Source organism: Somniosus microcephalus, chromosome 11, assembly GCF_052327205.1.
Source record: "Somniosus microcephalus isolate GS21.2 chromosome 11, FLI_Smic_1.0, whole genome shotgun sequence".
Lineage (NCBI taxonomy): Eukaryota > Metazoa > Chordata > Chondrichthyes > Squaliformes > Somniosidae > Somniosus > Somniosus microcephalus.
The window spans coordinates 9,750,026-9,766,349 of NC_140997.1; the positions used below are offsets into that span (position 1 = coordinate 9,750,026).

General features: G+C 47.9%; 1 protein-coding gene across 2 annotated transcripts in view; it reads left to right on the plus strand.

Annotated features, from left to right (window-relative positions):
* bricd5 (BRICHOS domain containing 5) overlaps positions 1 to 16,324 on the plus strand; it is a 38,929-nt gene that overhangs the window by 22,152 nt on the left and 453 nt on the right. The window contains exon 5 of one of the 2 annotated variants that reach the window (XM_086000150.1): positions 15,728 to 16,210. In XM_086000150.1, the coding sequence (XP_085856276.1) occupies positions 15,728 to 16,003 (276 nt within the window). In that variant the 3' untranslated portion in view covers positions 16,004 to 16,210. Of the gene's footprint in view, positions 1 to 15,727; positions 16,211 to 16,324 lie in introns of those variants that run through there. The other variant, XM_086000149.1, reaches the window with a different exon arrangement.

Sequence of the window (16,324 nt, forward strand, 5' to 3'; positions counted from 1 at the left end):
TGGCCTGGCCACAGAAGTAGCATTTCTGGCCTTGGGATACTGCTGTCTGGCTTTGGGACACTGCTGCGGTAGTTGGGCCGTTGTTGGGCTGTGGCTGGGGTGGCACGGTGCTATGGGGCTGTCCTACCGTGTCCCAGGTTGTCGTTCCCCGTGGCGTCCACGGTGCAGAGGAGTAGGCATCCATGCCCCGGAAGGCTGCGTCCAGCGTTAATGCGATGTCGGAGGCTTTGTCGAGGGTGAGGTCACTCTGCTCCAGCAGTCGCTGTCGGGTGTAGTTGGACCTGTGGCCCGCTACGAAGGCATCCCGGATCAGTTCCTCCGTGTACTTAGTGGGCGTTACCGCCTTACACCCACAGGCCCGGCCAAGCACGGACAGTGCTTGGAGGTATTCCTCAGTCGATTCCCCAGGTTGTTGCTTGCGACTCCCCAGAAGGTGCCTAGCATATACTTCGTTCACAGGGCGCGTGTACTGGGTCTTGAGGAGCTGGAGGGTGGCTGTGTACGAGGTCGCGTCCCGGATGACTGAGTACACTCGGTGGTTCACCTTGGAGATCAGGACAGACAGTTTGTCCGCATCCGTTTCGACCGCAGTGGAGGCAGTCAGGAATGTCTCGAAGCATGTGAGCCAGTGAGCAAACTTGGTGGAAGCGTCCGCTTCCCGACTGTCCAGGTCCAGGCATGCTGGTGTGAGGATCTTCTCCATTATAAAAAATTTAGTTAATAAAATTGATGCACCATCAATTACTCAAAAGACTGAGGTTGAGCGAGTAACAATCAGGCTTTTATTAACTAAAGAATGAAGGTCTTGTCTCGAGTGGTCGACCCGTCCAGAATACTAAGGGACTGGGAGGTAGTCACTTATATACCTGGAATAGTGGGAGGAGTCAGCCGAGGCATGTCCAGACCTGTACCTAGTGGAATACACATACAGGCACAGACAGGTATAACAGTGGTTTACCACAGGATGTAACTGGTAAAATAGATAAGGGAGAACCAGTGGATGTGGTGTATTTGGATTTTCAAAAGGCTTTCGATAAGGTCCCGCATAAGAGATTAGCGTGTAAAATTAAGGCACATGGGATTTTCCCCACTACCGATGTCAGGCTTACCGGTCTGTAATTCCCCGTTTTCTCTCTACCACCCTTTTTGAACAGTGGGGTAACATTAGCTACCTGCCAATCCATGGGTACTGTTCCAGAGTCTCTCGAATTTTGGAAGATGACCCGCAATGCATCTACTATTTCTAGGGCCACTTCTTTAAGTACCCTAGGATGTAGATTATCAGGTCCTGGGGATTATCAGGCCCTGGGGCAATAGATTGGGAGAAGGGGAAGTGCAACGAGACCTGGGCGTCCTTGTGCACCAGTCGCTGAAAGTAAGCATGCAGGTGCAGCAGGCGGTTAAGAAGGCAAATGGTATGTTGGCCTTCGTAGCAAGAGGGTTTGAGTACAGGAACAAGGATGTCTTGCTGCAGTTGTACAGGGCCTTGGTGAGACCACATCTGGAGTATTCTGTGCAGTTTGGGTCGCCTTATCTGAGGAAGGATGTTCTTGCCATGGAAGGAGTGCAGCGAAGATTCACCAGGCTGATACCTGGGATGGCAGGAATGACGTATGAGGAGAGATTGGGTCGATTGGGCTTGTACTCGCTGGAGTTTAGAAGAATGAGAGGGGATCTCATCGAAACTTATAAAATTCTAACAGGACTAGACAGACTAGATGCTGGAAGGATGTTCCCGATGGTCCAGGAGTCCAGAACCAGGGGTCATAGTCTAAGGATAAGGGGCAAGCCATTTAGGACAGAGATGAGGAAGAATTTCTTCACCCAGAGAGTGGTGAACCTGTGGAATTCTCTACCAAAGAAGGCAGTAGAGGCCAATTCATTAAATATATTCAAGAAGGAGTTGGATATATTTCTTAAGGCTAAAGGGATCAAGGGATATGGAGAGAAGGCAGGAACAGGGTACTGAATTTGAATGATCAGCCATGATCTCATTGAATGGCGGAGCAGGCTCGAGGGGCCGAATGGCCTACTCCTGCTCCTATATTCTATGTTTCTATGTAAAGGCCGACAAGTCCCCTGGACCCGATGGCCTGCATCCTAGGGTCTTAAAAGAAGTGGCTGCAGATAGTGGATGCGTTGGTTGTAATCTATCAAAATTCCCTGGATTCTGGAAAAGTCCCAGCAGATTGGAAAGCCGCAAATGTAACGCCCCTATTCAAGAAAGGAGGGAGACAGAAATCAGGAAACTATAGACCAGTTAGCCTAACATCGGTCATTGGGAAAATGCTGGACTCCATTATTAAGGAGGTAATAGTCAGACATTTAGAAAATCGTAAGACAATCAAGCAGAGTCAACATGGTTTTATGAAAGGGAAATCGTGTTTGACAAATTTGCTAGAGTTCTTTGAGGATGTAACAAACAGGGTGGATAAAGGGGGACCAGTAGATGTAGTGTATTTGGATTTCCAGAAGGCATTCGATAAGGTGCCACATAAACGGTTACTGCACAAGAGCGCATGGGGTTGGGGGTAATATATTGGCATGGATAGAGGATTGGCTAACTAACAGAAAACAGAGAGTCAGGATAAATGGGTCATTTTCCGGTTGGCAATCAGTAACTAGTGGGGTGTCACAGGTTATCAGTGCTGGGGCTTCAACTATTTACAATCTATAATAATGACTTGGATGAAGGGACCGAGCATACTGTAGCCAAATTTGCTGACGATACAAAAATAGGTGGGTTCGCAAGTTGTGAGGAGGACACAGAGAGTCTGCAAAGGGATATAGATAGGCTAAGTGAGTGGGCAAAATTTGGCAGATGGGGTATAATGTGGGGAAATGTGAAGTTATCCACTTTGGAAGGAAGAATGAAAAAGCAAATTATTATTTAAATGGAGTGAGACTACACAATGCTGCGGTACAGCGGGACCTGGGGGTCCTAGTACATGAAACACAAAAAGTTAGCATGCAGGTACAGCAAGTAATTAGGAAGGCTAATGGAATGTTGGCCTTTATTGCAAGGAGGATGGAGTGTAAAAGTAGGTAAGTTTTGATGCATCTTTACAGGGCGCTGGCGAGACCGCACCTGGAGCACTGCGTACAGTTTTGGTCTCCATATTTAAGGAAGGATATACTTGCATTGGAGGTAGTTCAGAGAAGGTTCACGAGGTTGATTCCTGGGATGAAGGGGTTGACGTATGACGAAAGGTTGAGCAGGTTGGGCCTATACTCACTGGAATTTAGAAGAATGAGAGGGGATCTCAATGAAACATATGAGATTCTGAGGTGGATTGACAGGGTGGATGCTGAGAGGATGTTTCCCCTAATGGGGGTATCTAGAACTAGGGGGCATAGTTTCAGAATAAGGGGTCGCCCATTTAAGACTGAGATGAGGAGGAATTTCTTCTCAGAGGGTCGTGAATCTTTGGAATTCTCTACCCCAGAGAGCTGTGGAGGCGGAGTCATTGAATATATTCAAGGCAGAGCTTGACAGACATTGAACTACAAGGGAGTGAAGGGGTATGGGGAGAGAGCAGGAAAGTGGTCTTGAGGCCAAGATTGGATCAGCCATGATCTTATTGAATAGTGGAGTAGGCTCGAGGGGCCGAATGGCCTACTCCTGCTCCTGTTTCTTATGAGTATATTCAAGACAGAGATTGATAGGTTTTTGGGAACGAAGGGAATTATGTTATATGGGGATAGTGCGGGAAGGTGGAGTTGAGGTAGAAGATCAGCCATGATCTTGTTGAATGGCGGAGCAGGCTCGAGGACCAAATGGCCGACTCCAGCTCCTATTTCTTATGTTCTTATTTATAGCACAGGAACAGGTCAGTTGGCCCAATTGGTCTATGCCTGTGTATGCTCCACAGAAGCAGCCTCTCTGCATCCCCCCCACCACCCCCCTACTTCATCTAACCCTACCAGCATAACCTTCTATTCCATTCTCCCTCGTGTACTAGCTTCCTCTTAAATGTCCTGGGGTTTGCTTTAAAGCTCTGATGGTACAATCTTAGGTTTAAACATTGCTGAGACCCCGATTCTAACTCACTTTACATCCTACGTTATTCATCTTTGACCAGTTACTTTCCTTGGTGGGCATGTTTCACAGTATTTGATGCTCTCTCTGTACTGATCCTTATAGTCCTCAGTCCCATCCTAGTCAGCTATTTAACCACCTTTCTCTGCTTCAAATATTTATCTAATTTTCCCTTAAAAGATGTAATCGTCTCTGCCTCAGCCACTCCTTCTGGCAATATGTTCCATGCTCCAAAGACCCTCTGTGTAAAGGGCATTACTCCTAACCGCTCTCCTCACTCTTTTAGGGATCATTTTAAATTTATGACCCCCTTACCGACTCCCCAACCAGAAGAAATAGGCACCCTATCAAATCTTTTCATAGCTTTAAACACCTCTATTAGATCACCTCTTGACCTTCTGTGTTCCATCTATGCTGTACAAGGCTTTACTACCCTTTCTGTAATAGGATGGCCAAAACTGCACACAGTACTCTAACTATGGCCTAATCACTATTTTATACTACTTCATTACTCTATGCTACTATTTATAAAACCCAAAATGCTGTTGACCTTTTTTTATGGCTTTATCTACCGGACTTTGCATGTTCAGGGAATTATATATATGAACCCTTGGTATCTCTGTTCATTCACATTCTTAAGTGCCTTTCATAAGAACATAAGAAATAGGAGCAGGAGTAGGCCAATCGGCCCCTCGAGCCTGCTCCGCCATTCAATAAGATCATGGCTGATCTGATCCTAACCGCCAATCCACTATCACCGAACCATCTCCTGAATCTAACAGAATTAGACACACGAAATAGGAGCAGGATCAGGCTACACAGCCCCTGGGCCCGCTCCGCTACCCACAGGGCCATGACCGATCCGAACCTAGACTCATGTCCAAATTCCTGCCCGCTCCCCGTAACCCTTAATTCCCTTTACTTCTAAGAAACTGTCTATTTCTGTTTTAAATTTATGTAATGATGTAGCTTCTACAGCTTTTTGGGGCAGCATATTCCATGGACCTACCATCCTCTGAGTGAAGTAGTTCCTCCTCATCTCAGTTTTGAAAGAGCAGCCCTTTATTCTAAGACTATGCCCCCTAGTTCTAGTTTCACCCATCATCGGGAACATCTTCCCCGCATCCACCCGATCCAACCCCTTCACAATTCTTATATGTTTCAATAAGATCGCCTCTCATTCTTCTGAACGCCAATGAGTAGAGTCCCAATCTACTCAACCTCTCCTCATATGTCCATCCCCTCATCCCCGGGATTAACCGAGTGAACCTTCTTTGTACTGACTCGAGAGCAAGTATGTCCTTTCTTAAGTATGGACACCAAAACTGTACGCAGTATTCCAGGTGCGGTCTCACCAATACCTTGTACAACTGAAGCAATACCTCCCTATTTTTATATTCTATCCCCCTAGCAATGAAAGCCAACATTCCATTGGCCTTCTTAATCACTTGCTGCACCTGCATACTAACCTTTTGAGTTTCGTGCACCAGGACCCCCAGATCCCTTTGTACTTCAGTACTTTCCAGTTTCTTGCCATTAAGATAATAACTTGCTCTACGATTTTTCCTGCCAAAGTGCATAACCTCACACTTTCCAGTATTGTATTCCATCTGCCAAATCTCTGCCCACTTACTTAGCCTTGATGCGCTATCAATTACTCATAAAAGACTGAGAGTTAAGAGAGTAACTAAAGGCTTTTATTAGCAAAGAACAGAGCATGCCTCTCGTGGTTGACTGGGTTCCAAGAAGGCAGGGGGCTGCAGGTCAATCACCTTTATACCTGGGCCTGTGTGGGTGGAGCCAGCCGAGACATGTTGAGGCATGCATAGGTACAACAGTGTGTAACAACAACAACAGTGGTTTACCACATTCATCCCTTGTTTAAAATTGAGTCCGGCGGGGTGAAGTGTACTAAAGGTTCGTGTAAGTAAGTCTATCAGGTGGCCTTGTATGCCGTCCTGATCATCGTGGTGGCGGCGGTGATGGTGCAGCATCCAACGTTGAGTCTGGCGTCTCATTGAGTGATTGGGTGGTCAATGACGGGTCCTGGGGCTGCGGCATGCCGTCTAGCGGGGTTGGGTTGTGGGTAGTGGTGGATGGCAATGGTAGTGTTTCAGGGGCACCCAAAGGTGCGAGATCTCGTGTGGGGGCTGTGTCCTCCCGCCCGTCCGGGTACGCTACGTAAGCGTACTGGGGGTAGGCGTGGGTAGTGGTGGATGGCGAGGGGGGTGTTTCGGGAGCACCCGAAGGTGCGAGGTCTCGTATGGAGACTGTGTCCTCCCGCCCGTCCGGGTACACCACGTAAGCATACTGAGGGTTGGCATGGAGGAGGCTCACCCTCTCGACCAGGGGGTCCGTCTTATGGGACCTCACGTGCTTCCGCAGTAGGACGGGTCCTGGAGAAGTCAGCCATGTCGGTAACGAGATCCCCGATGTGGACTTCCTGGGGAAGGAGAACATTCTCTCGTGGGGGGTAGCATTGGTGGCTGTACAGAGCAGTGACCGAATGGAATGGAGCGCCGCAGGGAGGACTTCCTGCCAGCGAGAGGTCGGGAGGCCCTTAGATTTCAAGTTTAAAAGGACTGCCTTCCAGACCGTCGCATTCTCCCTTTCCACCTGGCCATTCCCCCGGGGGTTGTAGCTGGTGGTCCTGCTTGTAGCGATACCTCTCGAGAGCAGGTACTGCCGGAGTTCGTCGCTCATAAAGGATGAGCCCCTGTCGCTATGAATATAGCTAGGGAAACCGAACAAGGCGAAGAGGTCATTCAGACATTTAATGACCGTGGTACTGGTCATGTCTGAGCAAGGGATGGCAAACGGGAAACGGGAGTACTCATCAATTATGTTGAGGAAGTACACATTGCGGTCGGAGGAGGGGAGGGGCCCTTTAAAATCGACGCTCAGCCGTTCAAAGGGGCGCGTGGCTTTGATCAGGCTTGCTCTGTCTGGCCTATAAAAATGCGGTTTGCACTCGGCACAGATTTGGCAGTTCCTGGTCATGGTCCTGACCTCCTCGATGGAGTAGGGCAGGTTACGGGATTTGATGAAGTGAAAAAACCTGGTGACCCCCGGGTGGCAGAGGTCATTGTGGAGGGTCTTCAGTCTATCGACCTGTGCGTTGGCGCATGTACCACGTGATAGGGCATCTGGGGGCTCATTGAGTTTCCCGGGCCGGTACAAGATATCGTAATTGTAGGTGGAGAGTTCGATTCTCCACCTCAAGATCTTGTCGTTCTTGATTTTGCCCCTCTGCTTATTATTAAACATAAAAGCTACTGAACGCTGGTCAGTGAGCAGGGTAAATCGTTTTCCGGCCAGGTAATGCCTCCAATGTCGCACAGCTTCCACAATGGCCTGGGCCTCCTTTTCGACAGAGGAGTGTCGAATCTCGGGGCCCTGGAGGGTCCTTGAGAAAAAGGCCACGGGTCTCCCCGCCTGGTTAAGGGTTGCAGCTAGGGCAAAGTCGGAAGCGTCGCTCTCCACTTGGAAAGGGATGGACTCATCCACTGCGTGCATTGTGGCCTTCGCAATATCTCCTTTTATGAGAGTGAAGGCTGCACAGGCCTCTGCTGTCAGGGGGGAAGGAGGTGGACTTGATGAGGGGTCTGGCTTTGTCCGCATAGTTCGGCACCTACTGAGCATAGTACGAGAAAAACCCTAGGCATCTCTTCAGTGCTTTTTGGCAGTGGGGGAGGGGGAGCTCCATAAGGGGGCGCATCCTGTCGGGGTCGGGGCCGATGACTCCGTTCTCCACTACACAGCCAAGAATGGCAAGGCGCTTGGTACGAAACATACATTTGTCCTTGTTGTATGTTAGGTTCAGCCGCTGGGCCGTACGGAGGAATTTCTCTGGATTAACATCATGGTCCTGCTGGTCGCGGCCGCAGATGGTGACGTTGTCTAGATAGGGGAAAGTGGCCTGGAGCGCGTTCTGGTCGATGTGGTCGTCAGATGAGGCGGTGGTTGAGTCCGGGTCCCCCGTGGTTGAAGTTGGAGACGTCCGAGATGGCGGACAAAATGGCGGCGCCCATGGTCCCGATCCCCACGCGGCTGGGGGAGCCCAAGATGGCGGACAAGATGGCTGCCCCCACGTTTCGCACGCGGTGCTGCTGGCGTTAGCGGTTTTACCTTTGCAGGCGCTGACATAGTGTCCTTTCTTCCCGCAGCCGGAGCAGGTAGCGTTTCTCGCCGGGCAGCGTGCTCTGGGGTGTTTTGCCTGGCCACAAAAATAACATTTCTGTGCCTTGGACATCGTAGCAGCAGTTGAAGGTGGCGGTCCCATAACCCAAGGTTGTGGCGTCCACGTTGCGGAGCGGTTAGGGGAGAAGGCGTCCATATTCCTGTGGGCCACGTCGAGCGAGAGCGCGAGGGACACTGCCTTTCTCAGGTCCATTTCTCCCTTTTCCAACAATCTCTGCCGGGAGTAGTCGGACCTTAGACCTGCAACGAAAGCATCTCGGATCAGTCCCTCCGTGTGTGCTGCGGCTGATGCTTCTTTGCAGTCGCAGTCTCGGCCGAGTATCCGTAGTGCCCGTAGGAAGGCCTCCACCGATTCCCCGGGCTGCTGTCTGCGGGATCTTAAGAGGTGCCAGGCATAGACCGTATTTACCGGGCGTGCGTATTGCCCTTTTAGCAGACCGATAGCCGCCACATAGGTCGTCGCGTCCTGGATTATTGTATAAACTTGGTGGCTCACCTTTGAGGCCAGGATTTCCAACTTGTTTTCGTCCAGGGTCACAGTTGAGGCTTGCAGGTAGGCCTCGAAGCAACGCAGCCAATGCGCGAATTTGGTAGCCGAACCCACCTCTTGGGGGTCTAGGTCCAGGCATGTTGGTCTGAGGGCTCGCAGCAGCTCCTGTTGCTCAGCGTTTGGTGCAGCAGTCTGCTGTTCAGCGTTTGGTGCAGCAGCCTGCTGTTCAGCGTTTGGTGCAGCAGCCTGCTGTTCAGCAAATGTCGACATGTTGTTTTTGCTAATAAAATTGATGCGCTATCAATTACTCATAAAAGACTGAGAGTTAAGAGAGTAACTAAAGGCTTTTATTAGCAAAGAACAGAGCATGCCTCTCGTGGTTGACTGGGTTCCAAGAAGGCAGGGGGCTGCAGGTCAATCACCTTTATACCTGGGCCTGTGTGGGTGGAGCCAGCCGAGACATGTTGAGGCATGCATAGGTACAACAGTGTGTAATAACAACAACAACAACAACAACAGTGGTTTACCACAAGCCTGTCTATGTCCCCTTGCAGGTTTTTTATGTCCTCCTCACTCACTACTTTTCCTCCCATCTTAGTATCATCTGCAAACTTTGATATGTTACACTCGGTCCCCTCCTCCAAATCGTTAATATAGATTGTAAAGAGTTGGGGACCCAGCACTGACCTCTGCGGAACACCACTAGTTACTGATTGCCAGTCTGAGAATGAACCATTTATCCCAGCTCTCTGCCTTCTGTTAGATAGCCAATCCTCTATCCATGCCAGAATATTACCACCAATCCCGTGATTTTTTATCTTAAGCAATAATCTTTTGTGTGGCACCTTGTCAAATGCCTTTTGGAAGTCTAAATACACTACGTCCACTGGTTCCCCTTTATCCACCCTATATGTTACTTCCTCAAAGAACTCCAGCAAATTTGTCAAACATGACTTCCCCTTCATAAAACCATGCTGACTTTGTCCTATTAAATTATGATTATCCAAATGTCCTGTTACTGTCTCCTTAATAATGGACTCCAAAATTTTACCTACCACAGATGTTAGGCTAACCGGTCTATAGTTTCCAGCCTTCTGTCTACTGCCCTTTTTAAATAAGGGTGTTACATTAGCAGTTTTCCAGTCTGCCGGGACCTTTGCCGAGTCCAGGGAGTTTTGGAAAATTACCAATGCATCCACAATCCCTACCGCCACTTCCCTCAAGACCCTAGGATGTAAGCCATCAGAGGTCCAGGTGATTTATCCGCCTTGAGTCCCATTATTTTACCGAGTACCACTTCCTTAGTGATTTTGATCGTGTTTAGCTCCTCCCCCCCCTTTAGCCCCCTGTTTGTCCAGTGTTGGGATATTCTTAGTGTCTTCTACTGTAAAGACTGATATAAAATATTCATTCAGTGTTTTTGCCATCTCCATATTTCCCACCATTAATTTCCCAGTCTGATCCTCTAATGGACCAACATTTACTTTAGCCACCCTTTTTCTTTTTATATAACTATAAAAACTCTTACTATCTGTTTTTATATTTTTTGCTAATTTACTTTCATAATCTATCTTCCCTTTCTTAATCAATCTTTTTGTTATTTTTTGTTGTCTTTTAAAGTTTTCCCAATCCTCTATCCTCCCACTAGATTTGGCTACCTTATATGCCCTTGTTTTTAGTCGAATACTATCCTTAATTTCTTTACTTAGCCACGGATGGCTGACTTTTCTTTTACACCCTTTTCTTCTCAGTGGAATATTTTTTTTTTGGAAGTTGTAAAATAACTCCTTAAATGTACACCACTGATCATGTATCGTCTTACCCTTTAATCTATTTTCCCAATCCACTCTACTCAATTCCGCTCTCATACCTTCATAGTCTCCTTTATTCAAGCTTAGCACGCTTGTTTGAGATCCAACCTTCTCACCCTCTAATTGAATATGGAATTCAACCATGTTATGGTCACTCATTCCAAGGGGATCCTTTACTAGGACATTTTTAATTAATCCTGTCTCGTTACACAGGACCAAATCCAAGGTTGCTTGCCCCCTGGTCGGTTCAGTTACATACTGCTCAAGAAACCCATCCCTAATACACTCAATGAACTCATCCTCAAGGCAGCCCTGCCCAATTTGATTTGTTCAATTAATATGATAGTTAAAATCCCCCATAATTATAGATGTTCCTTTATTACAAGCCTCAACTATTTCCTGATTGATACTCCGTCCAACAGAGTTGCCACTGTTCGGAGGCCTATAGACTACGCCCACTAGTGTTTTTTTCCCCTTATTATTCCTTACCTCCACCCAAACTGTTTCATTATCCTGATCTTTTGACCCAATATCATTTCTCTGTATTAGTGATTCCTTCCTTTATTAACATAGCCACCCCACCTCCCCTTCCTTCCTGCCTGTCCTTCCTGATCGTTAAATAACCTGGTATGTTTAATTCCCAGGCATTGTCACCCTGCAGCCATGTTTCTGTAATGGCCACAAGATCATACCCATATGTAGTTATTTGCGCCATTAACTCATCTATTTTGTTACGAATGCTACGTGCATTCAGATAGAGAACTTTCAAAGATGTTTTGTGACACTTAGTTCCTGCTTTTGCCCTTTTTATTACTTTACCTTTTACTCCATACCTTCTGCCCCCTTCCTGACACGCTCTGGTTTTTAATTTCCCCACTGCTACCTAAGTCTATGACCTTCTCTGTTGTCATTTTTATTATTTGCTCTCTAGGAACCTCCCCCCCACTAGTTAGTTTAAAGCCCTCTCTACAGCCCTAGTTATATGATCCGCCAGGACTCTAGTCCCAGCACTGGCCAAGTGAAGTCCGTCCCAACGGAACAGCTCCCTCCTGCCCCAGTACTGGTGCCAGTGTCCCAGGAAGCAAAACCCATTTCTCCCACACCAGTCTTTGAGCCACACATTTAACTCTCTAATTTTATTTGTCCTAGCCAAATTCGCTTGTGGCTCAGGTAATAATCCAGAGATTATTACCCTTGTGGTTCTGCTTTTTAATTTGACCCCTAGCTGCTCAAACTCCCTCAGCAGAACCTCCTTCCTTGTCCTATCTATGTCGTTGGTACCAACATGGACCACGACAACTGGATCCTCCCCCTCCCACTTTCTCTCCAGTCCAGAGGAGATGTCCTTAACCCTGGCACCGGGCAGGCAACACAGCCTTCGGGACTCTCGCTCTCGGCTGCAATGAACTCTATCTATCCCCCTAACGATACTATCCCCTACCACTACAACATTTCTTTTAACTCCCCCCACTTGAATGGCCCCCCGCTCCACGGTGCTGTGGCCAGGTTGCTCATCCTCATAGGGAGTAAGAGCCTCGAACCTGTTGGACAAGAGCAAGGGCTGTGGCTCCTCCAACACTACCTCCTGGATCCCTGTACCTGCCTCACTTCTAGTCACACCATCCTGACCCTGGCCACGGACTACATCTGAATTAATTAATCTAATTGGTGTGACTAGCTCCTGATACACAGAGTCCAGGTAACTCTCCCCCTCCCTGATGTGTCGCAGTGTTTGAAGCTCGGACTCCAGCTCTTCAACACGGAGCCGGAGTTCCTCGAGCAGCCAACACTTACTGCAAATGTGATCACCGTGAGCATCAATGGTGTCCACCAGCTCCCACATATTGCAGCAGTAACACATCACCTGATCTCCAATTCTATGTAATTAATTAATTTATTAATATTATTCTTAAATACCCTCTGCCCCGATTTCTAGATGGTGAATATCACACCTTAGAAACTATAGACCAGAGATTTAAGCTTAAAAAGGGAGAAATACTCACCAACCAATCACTTACCTGCTTTCTGGTGACGTCACAGTTGGATTACTTTTTACCTCTCTCCTTCCCTCCGAGTTCCCAGACTGGAGACTGGTACACCTTACCTGGTCTCTGGGACTTTTACAGCACCGCTCTGCCGCTCGAGATTCCCGCCGACGCACTGAGGCCTTACCTGGTCTCTGGGCCTTTTATAGCCCCGCTCTGCCGCTCAGGTTTCCCGCCGACACTGTGAGGCCTTACCTGGTCTCTGGGGCCTTTTACATCACCGCTCTGCCACTCGAGATTCCCGCCGACGCACTGAGGCCTTACCTGGTCTCTGGGCCTTTTATAGCCCCGCTCTGCCGCTCAGGAGTCCCGCCGACACACTGAGGCCTTACCTGGTCTCTGGGACTTTTATAGCCCCGCTCTGCCACTCGAGATTCCCGCCGACGCACTGAGGCCTTACCTGGTCTCTGGGGACTTTTATAGCCCCGCTCTGCCGCTCAGGATTCCCGCCGACGCACTGAGGCCTTACCTGGTCTCTGGGGCTTTTATAGCCCCGCTCTGCCGCTCGAGATTCCCGCCGACGCACTGAGGCCTTACCTGGTCTCTGGGGCTTTTATAGCCCCGCTCTGCCGCTCAGGATTCCCGCCGACGCTGTGAGGCCTTACCTGGTCTCTGGGACTTTTATAGCCCCGCTGCTGCCGCTGAAACACCCGCCGACGCTGTGAGGCCTTACCTGGTCTCTAGGACTTTTATAGCCCCGCTGCTGCCGCTGAAACACCCGCCGACCCATTGAGTGTACACTTTCATCCCATGGTTTTCTTTCCCGCTCCAAAATGTATTACCTCACACTAAACCACATTAAATTGCATCTGTCACCCGTCTGCCCATTAACTTGTCTCCGTCTTCCTGAAATCTTTTGCAGTTGGCTTGGTGTTTGTTAAATCCTCTACTTTTGTGTTGGCGGCAAACTGCAAGATTATGTTCCCCATACTCAAGTCCAAATCATCTGTGTATTCCGAAAACAAAAGTGGACCCAGTTATTGTAGTTGAAATTCAGTTTGTGTCAGAGACATCAATCTATGGTCCTGGCACAGCAGAGATGCAGGAGGAAACCAGAGACAAATATATTTAATGTGTTGTTTCCACTGAGATATAGTAATCAGATTGCACAGGAAATGGAAACAGTGAGCTTAGTGACAACTGAGATCAGCCAGGCTGAGAATGAAGTTAAACAAGACAGCATTCACATTTCACCATTCCGAGGGATCATGTTAAACTGAGCCCACCCGTTGATATTTAAATGTAATGACTTGGCTCCATCCTATGCAGTTTAGGGAAGGGGGCTGTGGTGAGAGATTGTTAGATTTTTCTGAACTAGAATCAGCCAGGCTGAGAATGATGTTAAACGTGACAGCATTCACATTTCACCATTCCTAGGGATCATGTTAAACTGATTCAGCTTATTTTGTGCAGTATTGTTTATAAATTTATAAAGGTAGAGGTCATTGTTTACTGTACCGGTACACGTCCATTTTACACAGCAGTCAAGTTGTGGCCTCCGAGTGGCATTGCACAATTAGTGCAGCACTAGGGTGCCTTTGGTGCAGCGCACTTATAGCCCCCAAACTCAACTGTTTTTTCCACTCAAATGGTAAGAAATATTTGGAATAATCTACCAAGCAAGAAAACCTATAAAATTCTGTCAGGCCTGGACAGGCTAGATGCAGGAAGGATGTTTCTGATGGCCGGGGAGTCCAGAACCAGGGGTCATAGTCTAAGGATAAGGGGTAAGCCACTTAGGACTGAAATGAGGAGGAATTTCTTCACCCAGAGAGTGGTGAACCTGTGGAATTCTCTGCCACAGAGGGCGGTGGAGGCCAGTTCATTAAGTATATTCAAGAAAGAGTTGGATATATTTCTTAAGGCTAAAGGGATCAAGGGATATGGGGAGAAGGCAGGGACAGGGTACTGAATTTGGATGATCAGCCATGATCTCATTGAATGGCGGAGCAGGCTCGAAGGGCCGAATGGCCTACTCCTGTTCCTATCTTCTATGTTTCTATGATAAGAGGCAAAAACATTGAAGTTATTCAAAGTACAATTGGATGCCATGGTGAGAAGGTTAATGTAACGGAGGGATGAACTTCAATGGGAGAGTTGATATATTACACAGATGGCCTCACTGGGAGAGATAATAGACCGTAGGGACGGATTTCAATGGGAGAGTTGATGTGCAGGAGGGGATGAACTTGAGTGAGAGAGTTGACGATAAGGAGGTATGTTCTTCAAAGAGAGAGCTGATGTACTGGAGAGATAGGCTTCAATGGGAGAGTTAATGCACTCGAGGGTTGAGCTTCAGTGGGAGATTTAGTCTGATAATCGATGGGCTGTGATTAGAGAGTTGATGTACTGGAAGGATAGGCTTCAATGGATTGAATTGTTCTTTTCTCATCCCTGCTCCGACTTTTCCTATGAGTTAAAAACAACAACTTGCACTTCTACTTCTACAACACCATCAAAGTAGTGAAACACACCCAGGTGCTTCACAAGGGGCAGGAAAGGTAGACTGTGCAACAAGAGCTAGGAGAGGAGACCAAAGGCACAGTTCAGGAAGTAGCTTTAGAGGAGATTTTTCTACAGAGAGCTGGAACGTGTCATTCAAGATCCCAAGATACTCTCCGGATCCTGAATGATGGTTAAGGCTAGTGCACTGGACTCATAACAAACAGCTAGGTGCTGTAATGGGAAGACGGTAGAGTTGATATTCTGGAAGGATGAGATCAAATGAGGCCCAAAGGTCTTCTTCATCCAAACCAATCCTGCGAAGGAAGGTGTAGCAAAGTGGAGGGGTATAGGAGAAGAATTCCACGTCACAGGGATGCGGTGGACAAAGGCTCGCCCAGCTGTGGTGGAGTCTGGGGCGGGGGGCGAATGGGTTCTTACAAAGCAATTCAAAGTCCAAAGAGCAGAGGGTGGCAGCTGGGACGTAGGGTGGGTTAAAGAGATGGGGAGATGAGACTGTGGAGGGATTTTGAAATCAATACATGGGGGACAGGGAGCTAGTGGAGGTTTGTGAAGATAGGGGTGATGGGTGAACAGCACTTAAATGGGACAGGAGTTCAGGATGTACAGAGTTACAAGTAGCAAATCTATTGCGTGGAAAACCAGAAGAGTTCAACAGAGAAAACGTTTCTCATTTTAGTTCAACCAGTTACTGCTGCTGAGAAATGAAACCCAGTTCTCCAGAGAGTATCTTGGGATCCTGAGTAGAAACAAAGTGGACCCACTGACTCTGGGTGAGCACATTGACAGCCTCTGCAATCACACCCCTGTTTATTGGCTCCAGAAAAGTAACAGTAAGTACTGCATTTTTTTTTTCATTTCAACAATTGCACAATCGAATTTTCTCAGGTTAGGAATAACGTCCTTTCATTCATTTCATTTATACCCGACAGAATGCAGAAGGTCAGACGTATAATTTTCTTTCTGGCTGCTCTACAATAAACCCCATTTGACTGTTGCTAGCGTTCCTAGGCAGGCAGAATATGATGTAGAATGTTTACCGCAAGAGTGACGCTGTTCTACCCATAACTTGCATGAGTCCCAGTGATGGGAGCTTGTTGCACTCATAACCTTCACTACTCTGTGCCGTGACCTCACGGCACTCTGACCCATGAATCAGCTCTCGAAGGCTGCGGCTATGCGGTGAACTGAGTCAGTAATTAAACGCATGTTACGCGATCCTGATGTCTGAATTCCACTGTGGCTGCCGACTTCATTTCTCACAAAGCTACCTTTC